The 15887-nt window shown below is 39.2% G+C and overlaps 1 protein-coding gene across 1 annotated transcript in view; it reads right to left on the bottom strand.

Annotated features, from left to right (window-relative positions):
• Positions 1 to 2288: 2288 nt before the first annotated feature.
• The window catches only part of LOC107667887 (apoptosis-stimulating of p53 protein 2-like), a 32494-nt gene continuing 18895 nt past the window's right edge, over positions 2289 to 15887 (bottom strand). Inside the window, exons 4-18 of the mRNA XM_016459625.1 lie at positions 14748 to 14821; positions 12561 to 12662; positions 11887 to 12064; positions 9485 to 9669; positions 9048 to 9212; positions 8765 to 8942; positions 8550 to 8678; positions 7931 to 8010; positions 7428 to 7821; positions 5473 to 6233; positions 3841 to 3978; positions 3591 to 3724; positions 3337 to 3503; positions 3033 to 3232; positions 2289 to 2934 (exon numbers count right to left, since the gene is read on the bottom strand). Coding sequence (XP_016315111.1) covers positions 2893 to 2934; positions 3033 to 3232; positions 3337 to 3503; positions 3591 to 3724; positions 3841 to 3978; positions 5473 to 6233; positions 7428 to 7821; positions 7931 to 8010; positions 8550 to 8678; positions 8765 to 8942; positions 9048 to 9212; positions 9485 to 9669; positions 11887 to 12064; positions 12561 to 12662; positions 14748 to 14821 — 2927 coding nt within the window. The 3' untranslated portion in view covers positions 2289 to 2892. The remainder of the gene's footprint in view (positions 2935 to 3032; positions 3233 to 3336; positions 3504 to 3590; positions 3725 to 3840; positions 3979 to 5472; positions 6234 to 7427; positions 7822 to 7930; positions 8011 to 8549; positions 8679 to 8764; positions 8943 to 9047; positions 9213 to 9484; positions 9670 to 11886; positions 12065 to 12560; positions 12663 to 14747; positions 14822 to 15887) is intronic.

Here is a 15887-nt window from a genome sequence, read left to right as displayed (position 1 = left end):
CAAGAATGACTCCTAAGCGATTGAGGTGTTCTGTTGTTGGATGTAATAATGAACATAGCAGTCATCATTTACTTCTGACATCTGAGCCGCTGAAGACGCAGAGGATTAACGTTACTTTCATTTTTGAAAGGAATGCGCAGATCCCCGATCTGCCTAAATGCTTTTAAGTTTGCGCGAATCATTCGTGATCCAGCTTCATCTACAGAAGAAGTGAGTATACGGGTTTTTTATGAATCTTTGCAAATTGCCTTTCCTAATATGTGCTAGTTAGCAAGTTTCGCGGCTGAAGTTTACAGTCTGCTCGTCACCCCACAGAAGAGAGGGGCGGGGTCAGCAGAGCTCATTAGCATTTAAAGCAACACGGACTAGAAAGGCATGCTGAAAACAGCTGATTTTGACAGGGTAAAAAGGGTGTTTTTTACACTACCATTGAGAAATTTTAACCAAAGTATGTTATAGACTTTTCATTAAGACCCTAAAGAATCATATAAACTTGTGGAAAATGGGCATCTGATGACCCTTTTAATGAAACATAAAACACACCGATTTTAATGAATCGGACAATTCTCAAATCATTTCACAAACACTTTACACTTTTATTTTGTTCAAATTTCATGAATAAACAACCACAGCCTTGTTTTTGTTCACGTAATGTGGTATCGTTTTGATGCGCTAGGTGGCGTGTTGGAATATCGTCCCCCCCCCTTTCTTCAGGACAGGAAGGGAACAGAAATGGAATTTTTGGAGCTCTAGGGTTGTAGGAACAGTCAGGCATGATTGGTTTTTCACTAGCTTGATTACATTGTGCCTAATTATAAATGCATTCACCGATGACTCCAAAACATTTTGTGCATATTGCACGATTGTAAGCAAATATAAGCAAAGTGTAGGTCATTTCCAATGGCTTACAAGGTCGACTGGATTAAACTTACGGCAGCTTTGTGTGATGGGCATTCGTCTTGAGCATGCACAGGAACCCAGCTAACCATTGTGTTGTGCGCCCCATTCACCCGTGCACTCCTATTCGAAATATTGTGCAATTATATAAACATTGAATGTACTAATCATAGATATAACTGTATCATTTGAAGTTACTAAACTAATAATGTGATCACTAATGCATAAAAGCTCATTTAATTTAACAGTATTGAACATTGGGCGTTAGTCTTGAAACATGAGCAGAACGCATTTACAAGTGTAAATAACTTGTAAAACCTTGTTTTTACAGACATTTTTAGGAAGAAATTCGTTCTGCTTTTGTTTTATAAATGAGGCCCAATCGCTTTCATAACTTCAGCTGTTGGTCAACAGTGCATGTTGTGCTTACACAAATAATAATTAATATTGTCTGAAGTGCATCTGGTTGGCTTTATTACATTTGAGATCTATCTTCATGTCATGTACTAATGAAAAAAGTCCTCAAAAGCCTAGAAACCAGACTACATATCTATTGCTTTGCTATTAGTTCCTATGTAATAAAAAATTAACGTTTTATTGTGGAAACCCTTTGTTTGTAATTAATTAAAGACAAGAAATTCAATACTTTGTCATGGAAATTACAGGTTGAAATAAGTAAGGCTCTTATAGGCACACTATATATACAGGTGCATCTCAATAAATTGGAATGTTGTGGAAAAGTTCATTTATTTCAGTAATTCAACTCAAATTGTGAAACTCGTGTATTAAATAAATTCAATGCACACAGACTGAAGTAGTTTAAGTCTTTGGTTCTTTTAATTGTGATGATTGAGTTGATTAGCTGATTGGCATGTCACCATATTCTAATTTGTTGAGATAGTGAATTGGTGGGTTTTTGTTAAATGTGAGCCAAAATCATCACAATTAAAAGAACCAAAGACTTAAACTACTTCAGTCTGTGTGCATTGAATTTATTTAATACACGAGTTTCCAATTTGAGTTGAATTACTGAAATAAATGAACTTTTCCACGACATTCTAATTTATTGAGATGCACCTGTAGATTATTTTGAATGGTCCCATATTTGGGACACAAAATGGGTTTACAGTGCACTTGTGATGGAAGTCTATAGGGCAAGTATCTGCAGAAATGTGAAGCTTGTATTTTTATGGTATACAGTGATTATGTATTTTGCCTGTAGGTTACCTGGTTTGGTCTTGGTTTTATACTTTGAAACGGTATATTTCAATGTTAAAGCTTATTCCAGTGCAATGCCTTACTGCATAGACTTCCATTGTAAATGTATTACCATAAATGTTTTTTGAACCAGAAACAGTCTCATAGAAACCAAATGGGAAAAAGACAAAAACAGTGAGTCAAGAGTTTTGACAAGTTTTATTATGATAAATGAAAGCTGTCTTTGCGCAATAAATTGTTAATTGTTCACAGAACACACTGTTGTAGCATAGCAGCAAGCACCATAAGAATAGGTTTACATAACATGGCATTATGAATAAAATAAAAAGGGAAAAAAATTATATAAAACTCTTTATTTTCCTTCAAAAGATGAATGCTTTTTGTTTTGCACTTTGTGAAACAAATCAGCATTTGTGAATACAGAAACTTTGTTCAAAAAGATGAAAAATTACACTACTAAATCTGACATCCTTCATATGAGATATAATACTCAGATGACTATTAATGCATCTGTACCATTCATAAATTCTTCATTCCTCTTTCACTTTACTATACATGCTTGAAACTGCTTCTGAAATATGCATCTAAGTCTACCTTTTCTACCAAAGCTTTTAACCTTAAAAACATGTATAACATACCAACATGAAACTATTCTTATTTTCTTCACCATGTAAATGTGATGCGTTCATCTTCAAAATGTCCTTTTGCTCTGCAGAACTAAGTGACTGTTGAAATGATAGACAAAACTCCAGGCACATAAGCGCTGATTTGGAGAGTTTATGCAAGGCTCCTCTGTCTGGGCTTGATTCTGGGGTATAACTACAGAAGAAAAACAAATATGAGCAATCTGTAGTAAAAAAAAAGGATGTCCAAGATTAAATGACAAGAAGAAAGCTTAAAAAAATTTATTTCCTCACCCCGAGGAGGTTGCGAGGTATATAGCCCTCATTGTCGGCACATCTCGCCCACCACCACTCTGTTTCTTCACGGTCCTCTCTTCGTAGGACGGTCAGGCAGTCTCCTTCCTTAAAGGACAACTCGTCCGAACTCTCAGCATCATAGTCCCACAGGGCATAAACAACGCCCCTGTTCATGATGCCCATCTTCTCCTGCACACCTGTGAAAAAAACACCTCAACGCTACAGATTTATTGCGAAATTACCAGTTGAGCTACAAGAAGTCCTCTTTCGTAAAGTTTCATAATGAGAACAGGTTTCTCACCATAGAGAAACTGTGAGCATTGGGCGTAACCTTCTTCCATCTCCTCGCACTTGTCTGCCGCTGTCTGCATATCACTGTAGGTAGTGGCGTATACGGCAGCTCCCGATTCCACCAGGAACTTACATACTTGTACGTTATTACAAGAAGCAGCGCAGTGCAGGGGAGTCCTAACAGAGAGAAAGAGACGTTTAATTTTGTTGTTTTCAAATTATGGACAGAATTTAACTGGGTTTACATAAATGTTTTTCGCTCACCATCCATCGCTGTCTGCGGCATTCGCATTCACTCCAAACTGCACCAGGAACTTTACGATTTCCGTGTGTCCAGCGCACACAGCATTGTGCAAAGCAGTGATGCCCTCATCATTGGGTAAACTGGGGTCTTCTACCTGGATATGACATTGAGACATATACTTGAAATGCTAACTAGCTATACCTATATGTCTACTTGTTATATTACTCACTAGTGGACCAAGTATGTAACTGATCTTGGCCTGTTCCTTACCTCATATATGATCCTCTGGACGAGGTCATACTCGCCCTCTAAAGAGGAGTCCAACAGAAGAGCCAGAGGGTTAAAGTGCACACACATTCCGTGGTTGATGCGATCCGATCCCATCTTACGCAGGTTTGTTCTTTTGCCCTGAGAGGATGGATGAATAGATGTTTAGTTAAATACTAAAAGGGAATGCTGTACATAATTTATGCGTATATTTTGGTAAAGTTCTTGGATATGAAGTAATAATACTAGGTGTTAGGCTGACATGAATCACTCGTTCATCCTGCATATTAAAAGCCAATTGAGGGTCACTGGATGCCACTTCTGCTCCATTTAAATGTTTAATGAGATCTGCGTGGAGTGCTCAGAATCTTAGTGTGGCTAGTTGCTAAGCAACAGCCCAGAATGAATGGTTTGATCGGAATCCCTACTGACCTGACTTGTCTTCACTCTCTTTCTCTGTCTCTCCCTCTTATCTTGTCTGTGGCCATACTTACGTAGGCTAAATGGCTAGAGTGCTTTAGTTTTCTATAAAGACAAGGAACCTGTCCCAAATGTTGCCCTCATCCCTTGGAGTCTTCTTCTAAGTCTAAACTTTGGATACGTAATGCTGCATAGCTTGCTGATTCATAAAATGACAAATGGGACACCTTGTGGTCTCATGGACTTTAAGGCCAAAAGACCGTAGGGTGTCCTAATTGTCAATTTATGACTCAACAGGCATCCTCTTTTGTGGCCATGATACACCCTCTATGCACCCTGTTGTCCACATTAGGTACACCATTTCGAATGCCATCCATGACAACCTACATAATATTGTCAGGTTCTTTTGTGTAGGGAGTTTGACTGTAATGGACTGCTCAGTGATGAGTCAGTACCTGACTATGCTTAAATGTTTGCACACCTTAGCACAGCAAAAAAGACTTTCAGTTTCAACCCATCCATCAAGAACCCTGCTGCTGGTGTACTCCCATCAGTACACATTTTGAATGTCTACCTTATATGACCCATTTCAGGTGTCTTGGAGTCTCTACGATCGAATAGAAGAGTTGAATCAAGTGTGTTTGATTAGAAAGAAAGCTAAAGATCGCAAAGGTACTTTAAGGGTGTATTCACACCTGTCTTGTTTGGTTCGATTGAATCGAACTCAAGTTCGTTTCCCCCTTTGGTGCGGATCTTTTGGGCAGGTGTGAATACAGCAATTGCACTCGGGTGTGGACCAAACAACCGTACCGAGACCCAGCTGAAGAGGTGGTCTCGGTCCGCTTCCAAACGAACTCTGGTACGGTTGAATGGATAAACCAATGAATGGATGACCTTAAGCACACGTGTGGTTTTGTTTACAGTTTCTGGTTCACTTGCAAAAAGGGCAGTGTGAAAGTGAACCGCACCAAACAAAAAAAAAATCAACATTGTATTTGGTCCGGACCAAATCAAGTGAACTAGCGAACTTTTCTGGTGTGAATACACCCTAAGGCTGATTACTAGAAGGTCAACTTCAACAACTTGAATCCCGTTTCCGGCAACTTGTTCTGAAAGTGAATGACTTTGGGTCGCTACGATTTACTGTCAGTGTGAATGTCCCTTCGGTCCCTCTATAGATATGGTTTTTCCTTTTGGGAATGTAGTAGTACCTACCGGTGGTAGCATGACCTGTCCTGTGACCTCTGGAGCCTTCATATTGACGCTGTCTTCCCCTGGTCCCTCCTGCTCTGTCATGCTAGGATATGGAGGTGGAGGGTAAGGTGGGTACTCCTCAACATAAGGCTCTGGAGCTGCTGGGCCATAGACTTCCTGTTCTTCCTTCAGTGGTGAATACTTCGGTACAGTGCTAGAAATGGTGCTGTCATCAAGGATAGGCGATCGAGGTGGAAGAGGTGGAGGCGTCAGCTCCTCCTCCTCTTTCTCACACTCAGGTATTGTAGTATCACAGTGCCCCTCTGGGGGTCTAGTGCTCTCATCAGCTACCGGCCTGCATCCATCCTCGTCTTCTGTCTGAAAGAAGGTAGCTGGGGTTATAGTGGTCTCCATGGCTGCCAACGTGGTCTTTTGGTAGAGGAGCTTCTGGATGTTGGGTCCACCAGGCCCTTCAGATTCTGTTATAGAGCCACGCTTTTTAAGAGGCCTGGGCGCATGGTGCAGTCTCTTCCTCAGGGCCTCCAAATCAGCATCGCTCTGGAGCCGATGGGAATTGGAGAGGAATGGGAGAAGTTTGGTTGGGCTGAGGGGACGTGGAACACGTTCTACCTCCTGGCCATCAACAGAGGAGGATGCAGGGGCCATATTGTTGCCCTGGTCCACCTGGTCACCATCTAGAACTCCAGTTTTCTCAAGATAACTGCTGTCCTGCATAAGAAACTGCAGGCCTCCATTGGATGGGATGACAGGTTTGCCATATACTGTGAGAGGGAAGGAGTGAGGATAAAACATCCATAAAATCTATAAAATAAGTTGGGTGTCAATTGCCATTTATATTATGCAACCACTAAAATAAGAACATAAGGTACATTACATCTTCATTTGACTTTTTTTTTGTGTGTCTGAGCCACAAAGTGTACTTTTGCAGAAAGAGCAATTTGCCTATGTGCTCTGAGTTTTAAAGATATGCAAACCAAAGCTGGGACCAAATGACTTCAAAGTTATGTAACAAAGGAATGAGCCTTTCCTTATGTCTTTGTGATAAGTGAGCATCACTATGAGCCCTACTCACTCTGGAGGGTAGAGCACTACTTATATTGCCATATGTACAATTTTGGTAAACACTATGAACTCACATATGGCACAGACATTTTATCTTGAAATATTACTTTGAAAATAAATGTGTATAGCTGTTAATATTATGGCAAATAAAACTTTCATGCCAAATATGGTTTCCTTTATGTCTTTAATTTAAACTGATTCCAACTTGTACTCTCTCTCCATCTGGTGTTTGTTAAAAAAGAGGTGAATAAACATCAACATTAGCAAAGCAATGTAGTGTTGACTTGCTACAGCATCGTTTAAGGGCACAAAAAAGCTATTTGGAATTTTCCCAATATCTAGGTGAAATCTAGTTTCTGTTGTAATAATTAAGCAGCTTGATTTAAATACTGCAACCAATCCAAAGGCTGTAATAAATCCTTTGCTCTTAATTTGTTTCTGCCCTGAAGAACTTTCAAATGAACTAAAGCAAGCTTTTGAACTTCAAATTGTTCAGACGCAAAATTCAGATTAAAATTAAGAAATAAACATGCTTATTTTAAGCTCAAAAATCCTGTTATTAGACTTTCAGTCATTTACACAACTATATGGAACACCCTAAGTATTTACAAAAAAATGGTGCAAATGTTTTCCACTCCTGTGCTGCAACAGACAACACTTTGACAACAAAATGAGGGGAATTGGAGAAGGAGAAGTTGTTTTTGGGTGAACAATTCCTTTAATACTAGATAAAATTAGTCAATGTCTTCTTTAAAGTTGGTTCTGTATGCTCTTTGTTGATTTGGCAGCATGTCCAGTGTAAGATTGCATCTTATTGAAATAGATACTTATCAAATTCCATCAAAAGATACCTCTAAATTTGTTTGGGTGTCTATTGATGTAGCGGTACTCACATCGAGGCTGTGAACGGGTCAGTGTACTTTGCCCTTGATAACCCTTCCCAAGAGTGCTGTGTTGGGTGTACATTGAGTAGATGGAGCTCGCTGCCACCGTCTGGGGTTTGTGAAGGGTAGTGGGGGTGGAGGTCTCTTTCCCTGCCGAAGTATCTGACGTGAAAGGACGTACTGTCGCGGCAGGTAAGGTGTCTGGCATAGGGGGCAGAGGTTGGGGTAAGGTATTGTTGTGGGATGGAAGGGGCATTGGGGGTTTCTGATTGGCTGGTTTAGCTTTGCCAGGGAAGGTGCCAGTGCTGTAAGGAGGTTTACTGAAGGTGGACTGGCCTGGTAGAGCAGGTTTGGGCTTGCTGGGAACAGGAGGTGGAACCTTCCCGAAGGTTCTACCTGCAGACTATGATTAAAGAGTCATTAGTGTTTATTTACTACATAATATCTATACATTAGCATTGATTTATCGCCAATTCCTCAAAATTGTTAACGTCAGGCACTCAGTGCTGTACCTGGGTGTCCCTCAAGAGGTCCTCACTACTCTGGTTCTTGCGGAAGGGCAATGGTGGAGGTTTAAAATCTGCCTCAGAATCTGAAACAGATATTTTAAAAAATCAGCATATCATAGATTAATCATCACTCTTGAAGTTTAAACACTACAATGTCTTAGTGAAAGCGTCTTCTGACTGGATTAAGACATGGCAGAGGTGCCCAATCCTGTTCTTGGAGATCTACCTTCCTGCAAAGTGTCTCATGCCTGGTTCACACCTGAACCAGCTAATTAAGATCCTCAGGAACACTTGATAATTGCAGACAGGTGTGTTGGAACTGAACTCTGCAGACAGGTAGATCTCAGGAAACAGGACTTGGCACCCAAGTATAAGGATTTGTATTTTGTCTAAAAGGCGATGTGGGTAGTGGATGTTACAATACTTTTGCTTATCCCAGTTTAATGGAGACACAACTTCAAGTAAGCCATCTGTGGCTGACTTTCCAGAAGAGTGTAAACACTGTGGCTCTATCAAAACATTGCTTTGTTTGTTTAAACGGTCTGACATGTCAACTTTTGGCTCAACTAATTGCATGAGTCTGAATGTGGTTCTTTAAAGGTTGGAGAGAGGTGTACCATACCTTTCTCTTGGGATCCATGGCTGGTCATGCGGGGAAGGGTGGAGGAGTGGCCATGGGTGTTGCTGTTAGTTTCTGTGTTGGAAAACAAATTTGACACCTTGGAGATCTTACTTGTCAAGAATCCAATACCTGGCACATGGAAATAGAATTAGGAAAAGATGAATCAGGGGTTATTGGTGCAATTGGTGGTAAATATTGTAGATATATACACATACCTGTGGTCGGTTTAGGGAGAGGTTTGGGAAGGGTGGCTGTACCGTCGGGATAAGCAGGTTTCACCAGAATCTCCTGTCTGGGAGGAACTGGAGGAGCCGGGGTGGTCTGGATGTATGGCCCAACAGCGGCAACCCTAGAAGGGCCGGTGGGCTGAGAGCTCTGCCCTTCAGATGGCTGCTGGAAGTGGAAGAGACAAAGAATAAGAGAAATCATTTCTGTGCATCACAAACTATATTTTTGTCCAAAGAGAACAAGAAATATGAACGTTATAAAGTTGCTCACAGGCAAGTTCTCTTTCTGTTGGAGAGCAGCTTTTTTCTTCCAGAGCCTCTCTCTCAGTTCAGCCACTCTTTTGTCCATGGTGGACATTTCTAAGTTCCTCTTGTTTAGATTCTCTCTCTGCTGCTGGAGTTTGGCACTTTGCTCCTGGTTCAATTTATTCCTTAGCTGCAGAAAAGAGAAAATGTCAGAACAAAAGAGGGACTGTTGAATTTTTTTGAGCGGGACTGCTTTTCAATTCTTTACTATTTTTTTTTTTCTGAGTTTAAAAAATAGAGTGTATTCCTGCTATATTTTTTCTCAAATAAAAGCCACTTGGTTTACATGTTTCTTGTATAAATGCAAGACATTCATATATTTTTGTGTGTCGAAATATCACTGTATGTGTGAATGACAGGATTGTTTTACAGAAAGCTGTAGACCAACAGGAAAAAAGCTACCTGAAGCTCTTTGTACAGTCGCTCTAGTTCTCCGCTTGAGCTCGGTCCAGCTTCATGTGGGACGTCCATTTTGCCGCCACGTAACATATCCAGTTGTCGACTCAACTCCTCCACCCTGCTGACGGCTACCACCAGCTCCCGCTGCTTCTGCTGAAACAGACCATTCATCTGCTCGATCTCCTCCACTACAGAGAGAGAAAAATGAGGCATATCATTCACTTGTTAATTAACTTCTCATTCCCATAAGCAAGATCATTTGTTGTTGTCTCTGTTGATTAATTTAGTCGCTAAAGGCATTTTTATATAACAGAAACCGTAGAATTAATTTTTCCATTAGTGGGCAAATGATCCACAACAACTTACATCTTCGTAAATGCATCTGGAGAAAGTTCTAAAACATTTTTTATAATAAAATATGGATAAATGTCTAACTTTCAAATTATACACCTCAATATACATCATAATTAAAGTAAATCTGAATTATTCAGTAGAAAACCTACATTTTTACAAATTAAGTAACTTTTTATCTTTAAGTTATTATTTAAATAGTCTAACAAGACTAATTTATAATAATAAAAAATATAACTAGTCTAATACAATAATAACAATATATTAATGATATAAAATAATGATCAACTGTAATAAACATCTTTTCAGTCAATTTAATTGTTTTTAATGAAAAGTTTACTTTAATTGTTTTACACCACTGCATTAAACAAAATAGCAAAATAGTGTTTCTAAAAAAAGTTTATATACATATATAAAAAAAAAAGTTATTCAAAACACTTCCCCCTCATCTACCAAACAAACGAGTCACAACACCATTTGGTGCCACTAGTAGAGCAAAAATGACAAAATTCACCTTGAACCAGTATCCTTCAAAGAAGGTCAACATTACAGCATTTTCAGTGTTTCTAACCTACTTCCTCTCATGAATTCACAGGTCCTGACCTAGTTTACTATTACTGATGCGTTTCTGTTCCACTTGTCCTTCGAGAGCTCGAACCCTGCGCAGTTTGGCCTCCTGGTTCTCTGCGTTCTCCCGCAGCAGTCGCAGTTTCTCCTGCTCAGACACCTGCTGCTGCTGCTGTCGCTGGTCCTGCAGCTTCAGGAATCGCAGTCGCTGTTCCTGTGTGGAGGCGTCAGGTCACAATCTCACCAAAACTCATTTTCAGACATCATTGAGTTTCAGAACTATGTATCTACGGTTTTCATTCCCACTGATAATGGACAAAACGGTAATGGTTTTGATATGGAGACCATGCAGTTGTTTTATTCAATTCAAATGACCTTAACGCAAAACCTAGTGTGAAAGCAATAACCCCATTTCATGGATGACTTCAAACCTCATATTTAAAGGAAACGTTTTTTTCAACTAACAAACAGGAAATGCTGCTCTCCAATGAAAGTGGATGGGGACCAAGGACAGCCTTGGTCACCATTCATTTCCATTGTATGGAAAAAAACAGTCGCTCTAGTTCTCCGCTTGAGCTCGGTCCAGCTTCATGTGGGACGTCCATTTTGCCGCCACGTAACATATCCAGTTGTCGACTCAACTCCTCCACCCTGCTGACGGCTACCACCAGCTCCCGCTGCTTCTGCTGAAACAGACCATTCATCTGCTCGATCTCCTCCACTACAGAGAGAGAAAAATGAGGCATATCATTCACTTGTTAATTAACTTCTCATTCCCATAAGCAAGATCATTTGTTGTTGTCTCTGTTGATTAATTTAGTCGCTAAAGGCATTTTTATATAACAGAAACCGTAGAATTAATTTTTCCATTAGTGGGCAAATGATCCACAACAACTTACATCTTCGTAAATGCATCTGGAGAAAGTTCTAAAACATTTTTTATAATAAAATATGGATAAATGTCTAACTTTCAAATTATACACCTCAATATACATCATAATTAAAGTAAATCTGAATTATTCAGTAGAAAACCTACATTTTTACAAATTAAGTAACTTTTTATCTTTAAGTTATTATTTAAATAGTCTAACAAGACTAATTTATAATAATAAAAAATATAACTAGTCTAATACAATAATAACAATATATTAATGATATAAAATAATGATCAACTGTAATAAACATCTTTTCAGTCAATTTAATTGTTTTTAATGAAAAGTTTACTTTAATTGTTTTACACCACTGCATTAAACAAAATAGCAAAATAGTGTTTCTAAAAAAAGTTTATATACATATATAAAAAAAAAAGTTATTCAAAACACTTCCCCCTCATCTACCAAACAAACGAGTCACAACACCATTTGGTGCCACTAGTAGAGCAAAAATGACAAAATTCACCTTGAACCAGTATCCTTCAAAGAAGGTCAACATTACAGCATTTTCAGTGTTTCTAACCTACTTCCTCTCATGAATTCACAGGTCCTGACCTAGTTTACTATTACTGATGCGTTTCTGTTCCACTTGTCCTTCGAGAGCTCGAACCCTGCGCAGTTTGGCCTCCTGGTTCTCTGCGTTCTCCCGCAGCAGTCGCAGTTTCTCCTGCTCAGACACCTGCTGCTGCTGCTGTCGCTGGTCCTGCAGCTTCAGGAATCGCAGTCGCTGTTCCTGTGTGGAGGCGTCAGGTCACAATCTCACCAAAACTCATTTTCAGACATCATTGAGTTTCAGAACTATGTATCTACGGTTTTCATTCCCACTGATAATGGACAAAACGGTAATGGTTTTGATATGGAGACCATGCAGTTGTTTTATTCAATTCAAATGACCTTAACGCAAAACCTAGTGTGAAAGCAATAACCCCATTTCATGGATGACTTCAAACCTCATATTTAAAGGAAACGTTTTTTTCAACTAACAAACAGGAAATGCTGCTCTCCAATGAAAGTGGATGGGGACCAAGGACAGCCTTGGTCACCATTCATTTCCATTGTATGGAAAAAAAGCAGCTTGGACAATCTGCTGAATATCTCCTTTTGTGTTTAACAGAAGATAGAAAGTCATACAAGTTTCAAATGAGTAAATTACTTCAATTTTTGTGTAAAATGTCCCTTTAAGTTGTAAATAAACATGAAATGGTCCTTTTTGTCATTGGCGCAGCTACCTTTGTTGCCAAGAGTTGTTGTTGTGCATTGATCTGTTGTTGTTGCCGTGACGCCATCTCTTGCAACTCGCTGAGGGTGATGTCCATATGAGGAGCTGCCATCTAAAAAAAATAAAAAATTATAATGAATGGCTACGGGGAACATTTTTAAAGGACTCCAATATAGTAAAAATATGGTAAAACTTTGTTGTTGGTTCACTTATATGCAGTTATACATGTTATTCTGTTTGCTTTTTGAAATCTTTAAATTAATCTCAAGTGCTGTGGATCAAACTATGTGTTGACCCTTATTCTTTTCCAGTCTCCTCAGTTTTAAATCACGTTAAGGCATTAATTAACAGTTTTTTTTTATTATAAGATGAAAAGTGCTTTGCAATGTCACAATTATTTCCAGTCCATCTTACTTTAAGTTGTGTGAGGTTTTATATATACACTTAATTACAGTGGTGGGCTGTCAGGGTCAGCCAGGCCTTCTCTGCTGGCCTAAACACTATCAGAATCACTGACTTGGTTTTAATATATTTTTTCCATGAATGTGTATTAAATTATTCCCAATAGCTTTTCTCTTGGTTGCTCTGCTTCCAGTAGTGTATGTTTATATTAGAGCTTTTGTCCAATCATGTCAAAGAAATATGCCTTGAGGCCTTCAGAATCAACAGTGCGGGCACCTGTAGCTTCAAATAAATGGCAATGAAACCGTTGCTTTAACCATTTAGATTTCAAGTTGGCAACATCGGGGCCATCAAGCAGGCGTACCGTAACGCTGGCATTTTCACGTCTTTTGATTGGATGATCAGAGTGTACTAGTAGTCAGAGCTAGCAGACAGCACACTGTAATTCATTTTTGTTGTTTTCACTACTGTATACTCAGGTTTCTTACTGTATACGCTGTGTACAGTTTGTTATTGTAGATTTTCAATGCATTCTGGGAAAATATTAGCCTACTGTAAATCTAATATTTACAGTAGTACTAAATGACCACACCTCCTCGACAACGGCTCTGTGATAAACTCATCGCGAAGATGAAAAACCACTAGAGTATGGTAGGTTAACTTTTATTCTCGACTTTTTAATCGTTTTATACGTTTTATTCTGATGTTATTTATTTGCAAGATATAAAGCTACGTTTAAGTTTCCGTAAGAATATCTAAGGAGCGCTCAGTTTCCGAGTCAAGCTGTGTTACCTGGCCTTTTCCTCCCGCAGCATCGCTGTCAGACCGGCGGGGAGACTCGTCGTGAAGATGAAAGTCCTAAGAGTACGTTAAACTGGCATGTATAAAACACATGTATACACTTTTCTTCATCATCTTGTATGAATTATTGTAATGTTACTTGCTCACTTTCCCAGTAAATCTGTGTTAACTAGTATTTTCCTCCCACAGCGGCGCTGGCAGACTTGCGGTGAGACTCGTGAAGACGAAAAGCTGTATGAGTATGTTAAATTGTTAGGTCAACTTTAAAACACATGCATTCGTCTTATTTGTTTTATACCAATGTTATTTGCAAGGTATAGATACATTTGAGTTAATAAATGTCTGTAAGAACATCAGGGTGGACTATGTTTTTGTCATTTTATTAGGTTTATGTTGGTGCTTCAGCTAGAGATGATCTACGTGACGTAGCTGTGGCTGCAGTGAAAGGAGACTTGTTGAATTGTGTTAATTGGATTTCTTGCTTTAGTAATGGCATTCACTCTCGCTACATGACATACCTGTCTGTGATACAACGCCCTGCATACTGCATTTCTGTATAATATTGATGGTTTCTAGCCGTGGCGTCATACTGATGGTATTAAGAGGTGGATTAATTCAGGTAGGACAACACTGAACACCTAGGTGTGAAATGCACGGGCCGCCACTGCATAATTACATACATTAATTACATACAATACATATTTCTAATTATAAAAAATAATATAAACGGTGCTGAGTAATTTATATGCAGTTATTCTGTCAATCCTCATTCCCAAAGTCTGATTTCCAGTTTTTAATCATGTTAAGACATAATTTAACAATTTATTTAAATTATAAAAAAAATGCTTTGAAATGTCAAAATTCATTCCTGTCCATGTAAGAACACTATCTAGCCACTTTATGTGCACAGTTTACTGACAATTTCCAACTCAAACCTGAGTTAGCAACAGTAACCAGGGGGGATTAACAAATCTCTGAGGGAATTCATACTCACTCCATTTTCCATGTGCCTCTCCATTGTCCCCTTTACTGCGTTTCTCCTGGCAAGAGACTCTGGAGCTCTGTGACCTGTAGTTAGGAGACATAATTAGCAGTGTTGGCTAAGCTAAGCACATTGTCGCTTACACTTGGGGTTAGTGATTTGTATTCAACTTTGACGGATAATTAGTCCAGCACCGTTTGTGGTAAAAACACAAATGATACCTCAAATCATGTCGCTTTTTGAGGAGAAGTGTATATTTAGACTTTGACTCAAAGCTCAACAGTTAGCATTTAGCAAACTAGCATTTGAACACACTAACAATGAAGGCCAGGAACCTTTAGCCTGAAAAGAGTGGCTGTGGTGGGGTGAACCTCATTACATAATGATTGTTTGGCTGGGGAAAACAACTAGCGCTCAATTATCCTGCATATGACTGCCTGTGCCAGGGTCCCACTTACATAACATCAACACTGGCACCGCTAGCGCCGCTTATGTGGGTTACCAGATGAACGAGTCTAAGTGCAAAACAATGCCCAAATAATATTCTTGGTCACACTCTGACACCACAGGGGTAAATAAAAAAGGTCCTAATCAGGGCTTACTGATTACACAAGCATATGGGTTTTACAGTGGGGAAAATATTTATTTGATCCCCTGCTGATTTTGTAAGTTTGCCCACTTACAAAAAATGAAGGGTCTGTAATTTCATGGTAGGTTTATTTTAACATATAGATACAGAATACCAACCAAAAAATCCAGAAAAAACACATTATATAAAAGATCCAGAAGAAACACATTATATAAAGGTTAGAAATTGATTTGCATTTCAGTGAGTGAAATAAGTATTTGATCCCCAAGCAAAACATGACTTAGTACTTGGTGCAGAAACCCAAGCACAGAGGTAAGACATTTTTTGTAGTTGGACATCAGGTTTGCACACATCTCAGGAGGGATTTTGATCCACTCCTCTTTACAGATCCTCTCTAATGGCGCTTTTCCACTGCATGGTACGGCACGGTACGGCTCACTTTTGGGGGGTTTTCCACTGGGTACAGTACCTGGTACCTGGTACTTTTTTTAGTACCACCTCGGTTGAGGTTCCAAGTGAACCGTACCGTTACCAAAACGTGACGTGTAAACTCTGCTGATCAC

This window comes from Sinocyclocheilus anshuiensis, unplaced genomic scaffold (genome assembly GCF_001515605.1).
Source record: "Sinocyclocheilus anshuiensis isolate Anshui unplaced genomic scaffold, SAMN03320099.WGS_v1.1 scaffold2293, whole genome shotgun sequence".
NCBI classification, from domain to species: domain Eukaryota; kingdom Metazoa; phylum Chordata; class Actinopteri; order Cypriniformes; family Cyprinidae; genus Sinocyclocheilus; species Sinocyclocheilus anshuiensis.
Note: the sequence above shows the minus strand (reverse complement) of the source record. Positions and strands in the feature narration are given on the sequence as shown.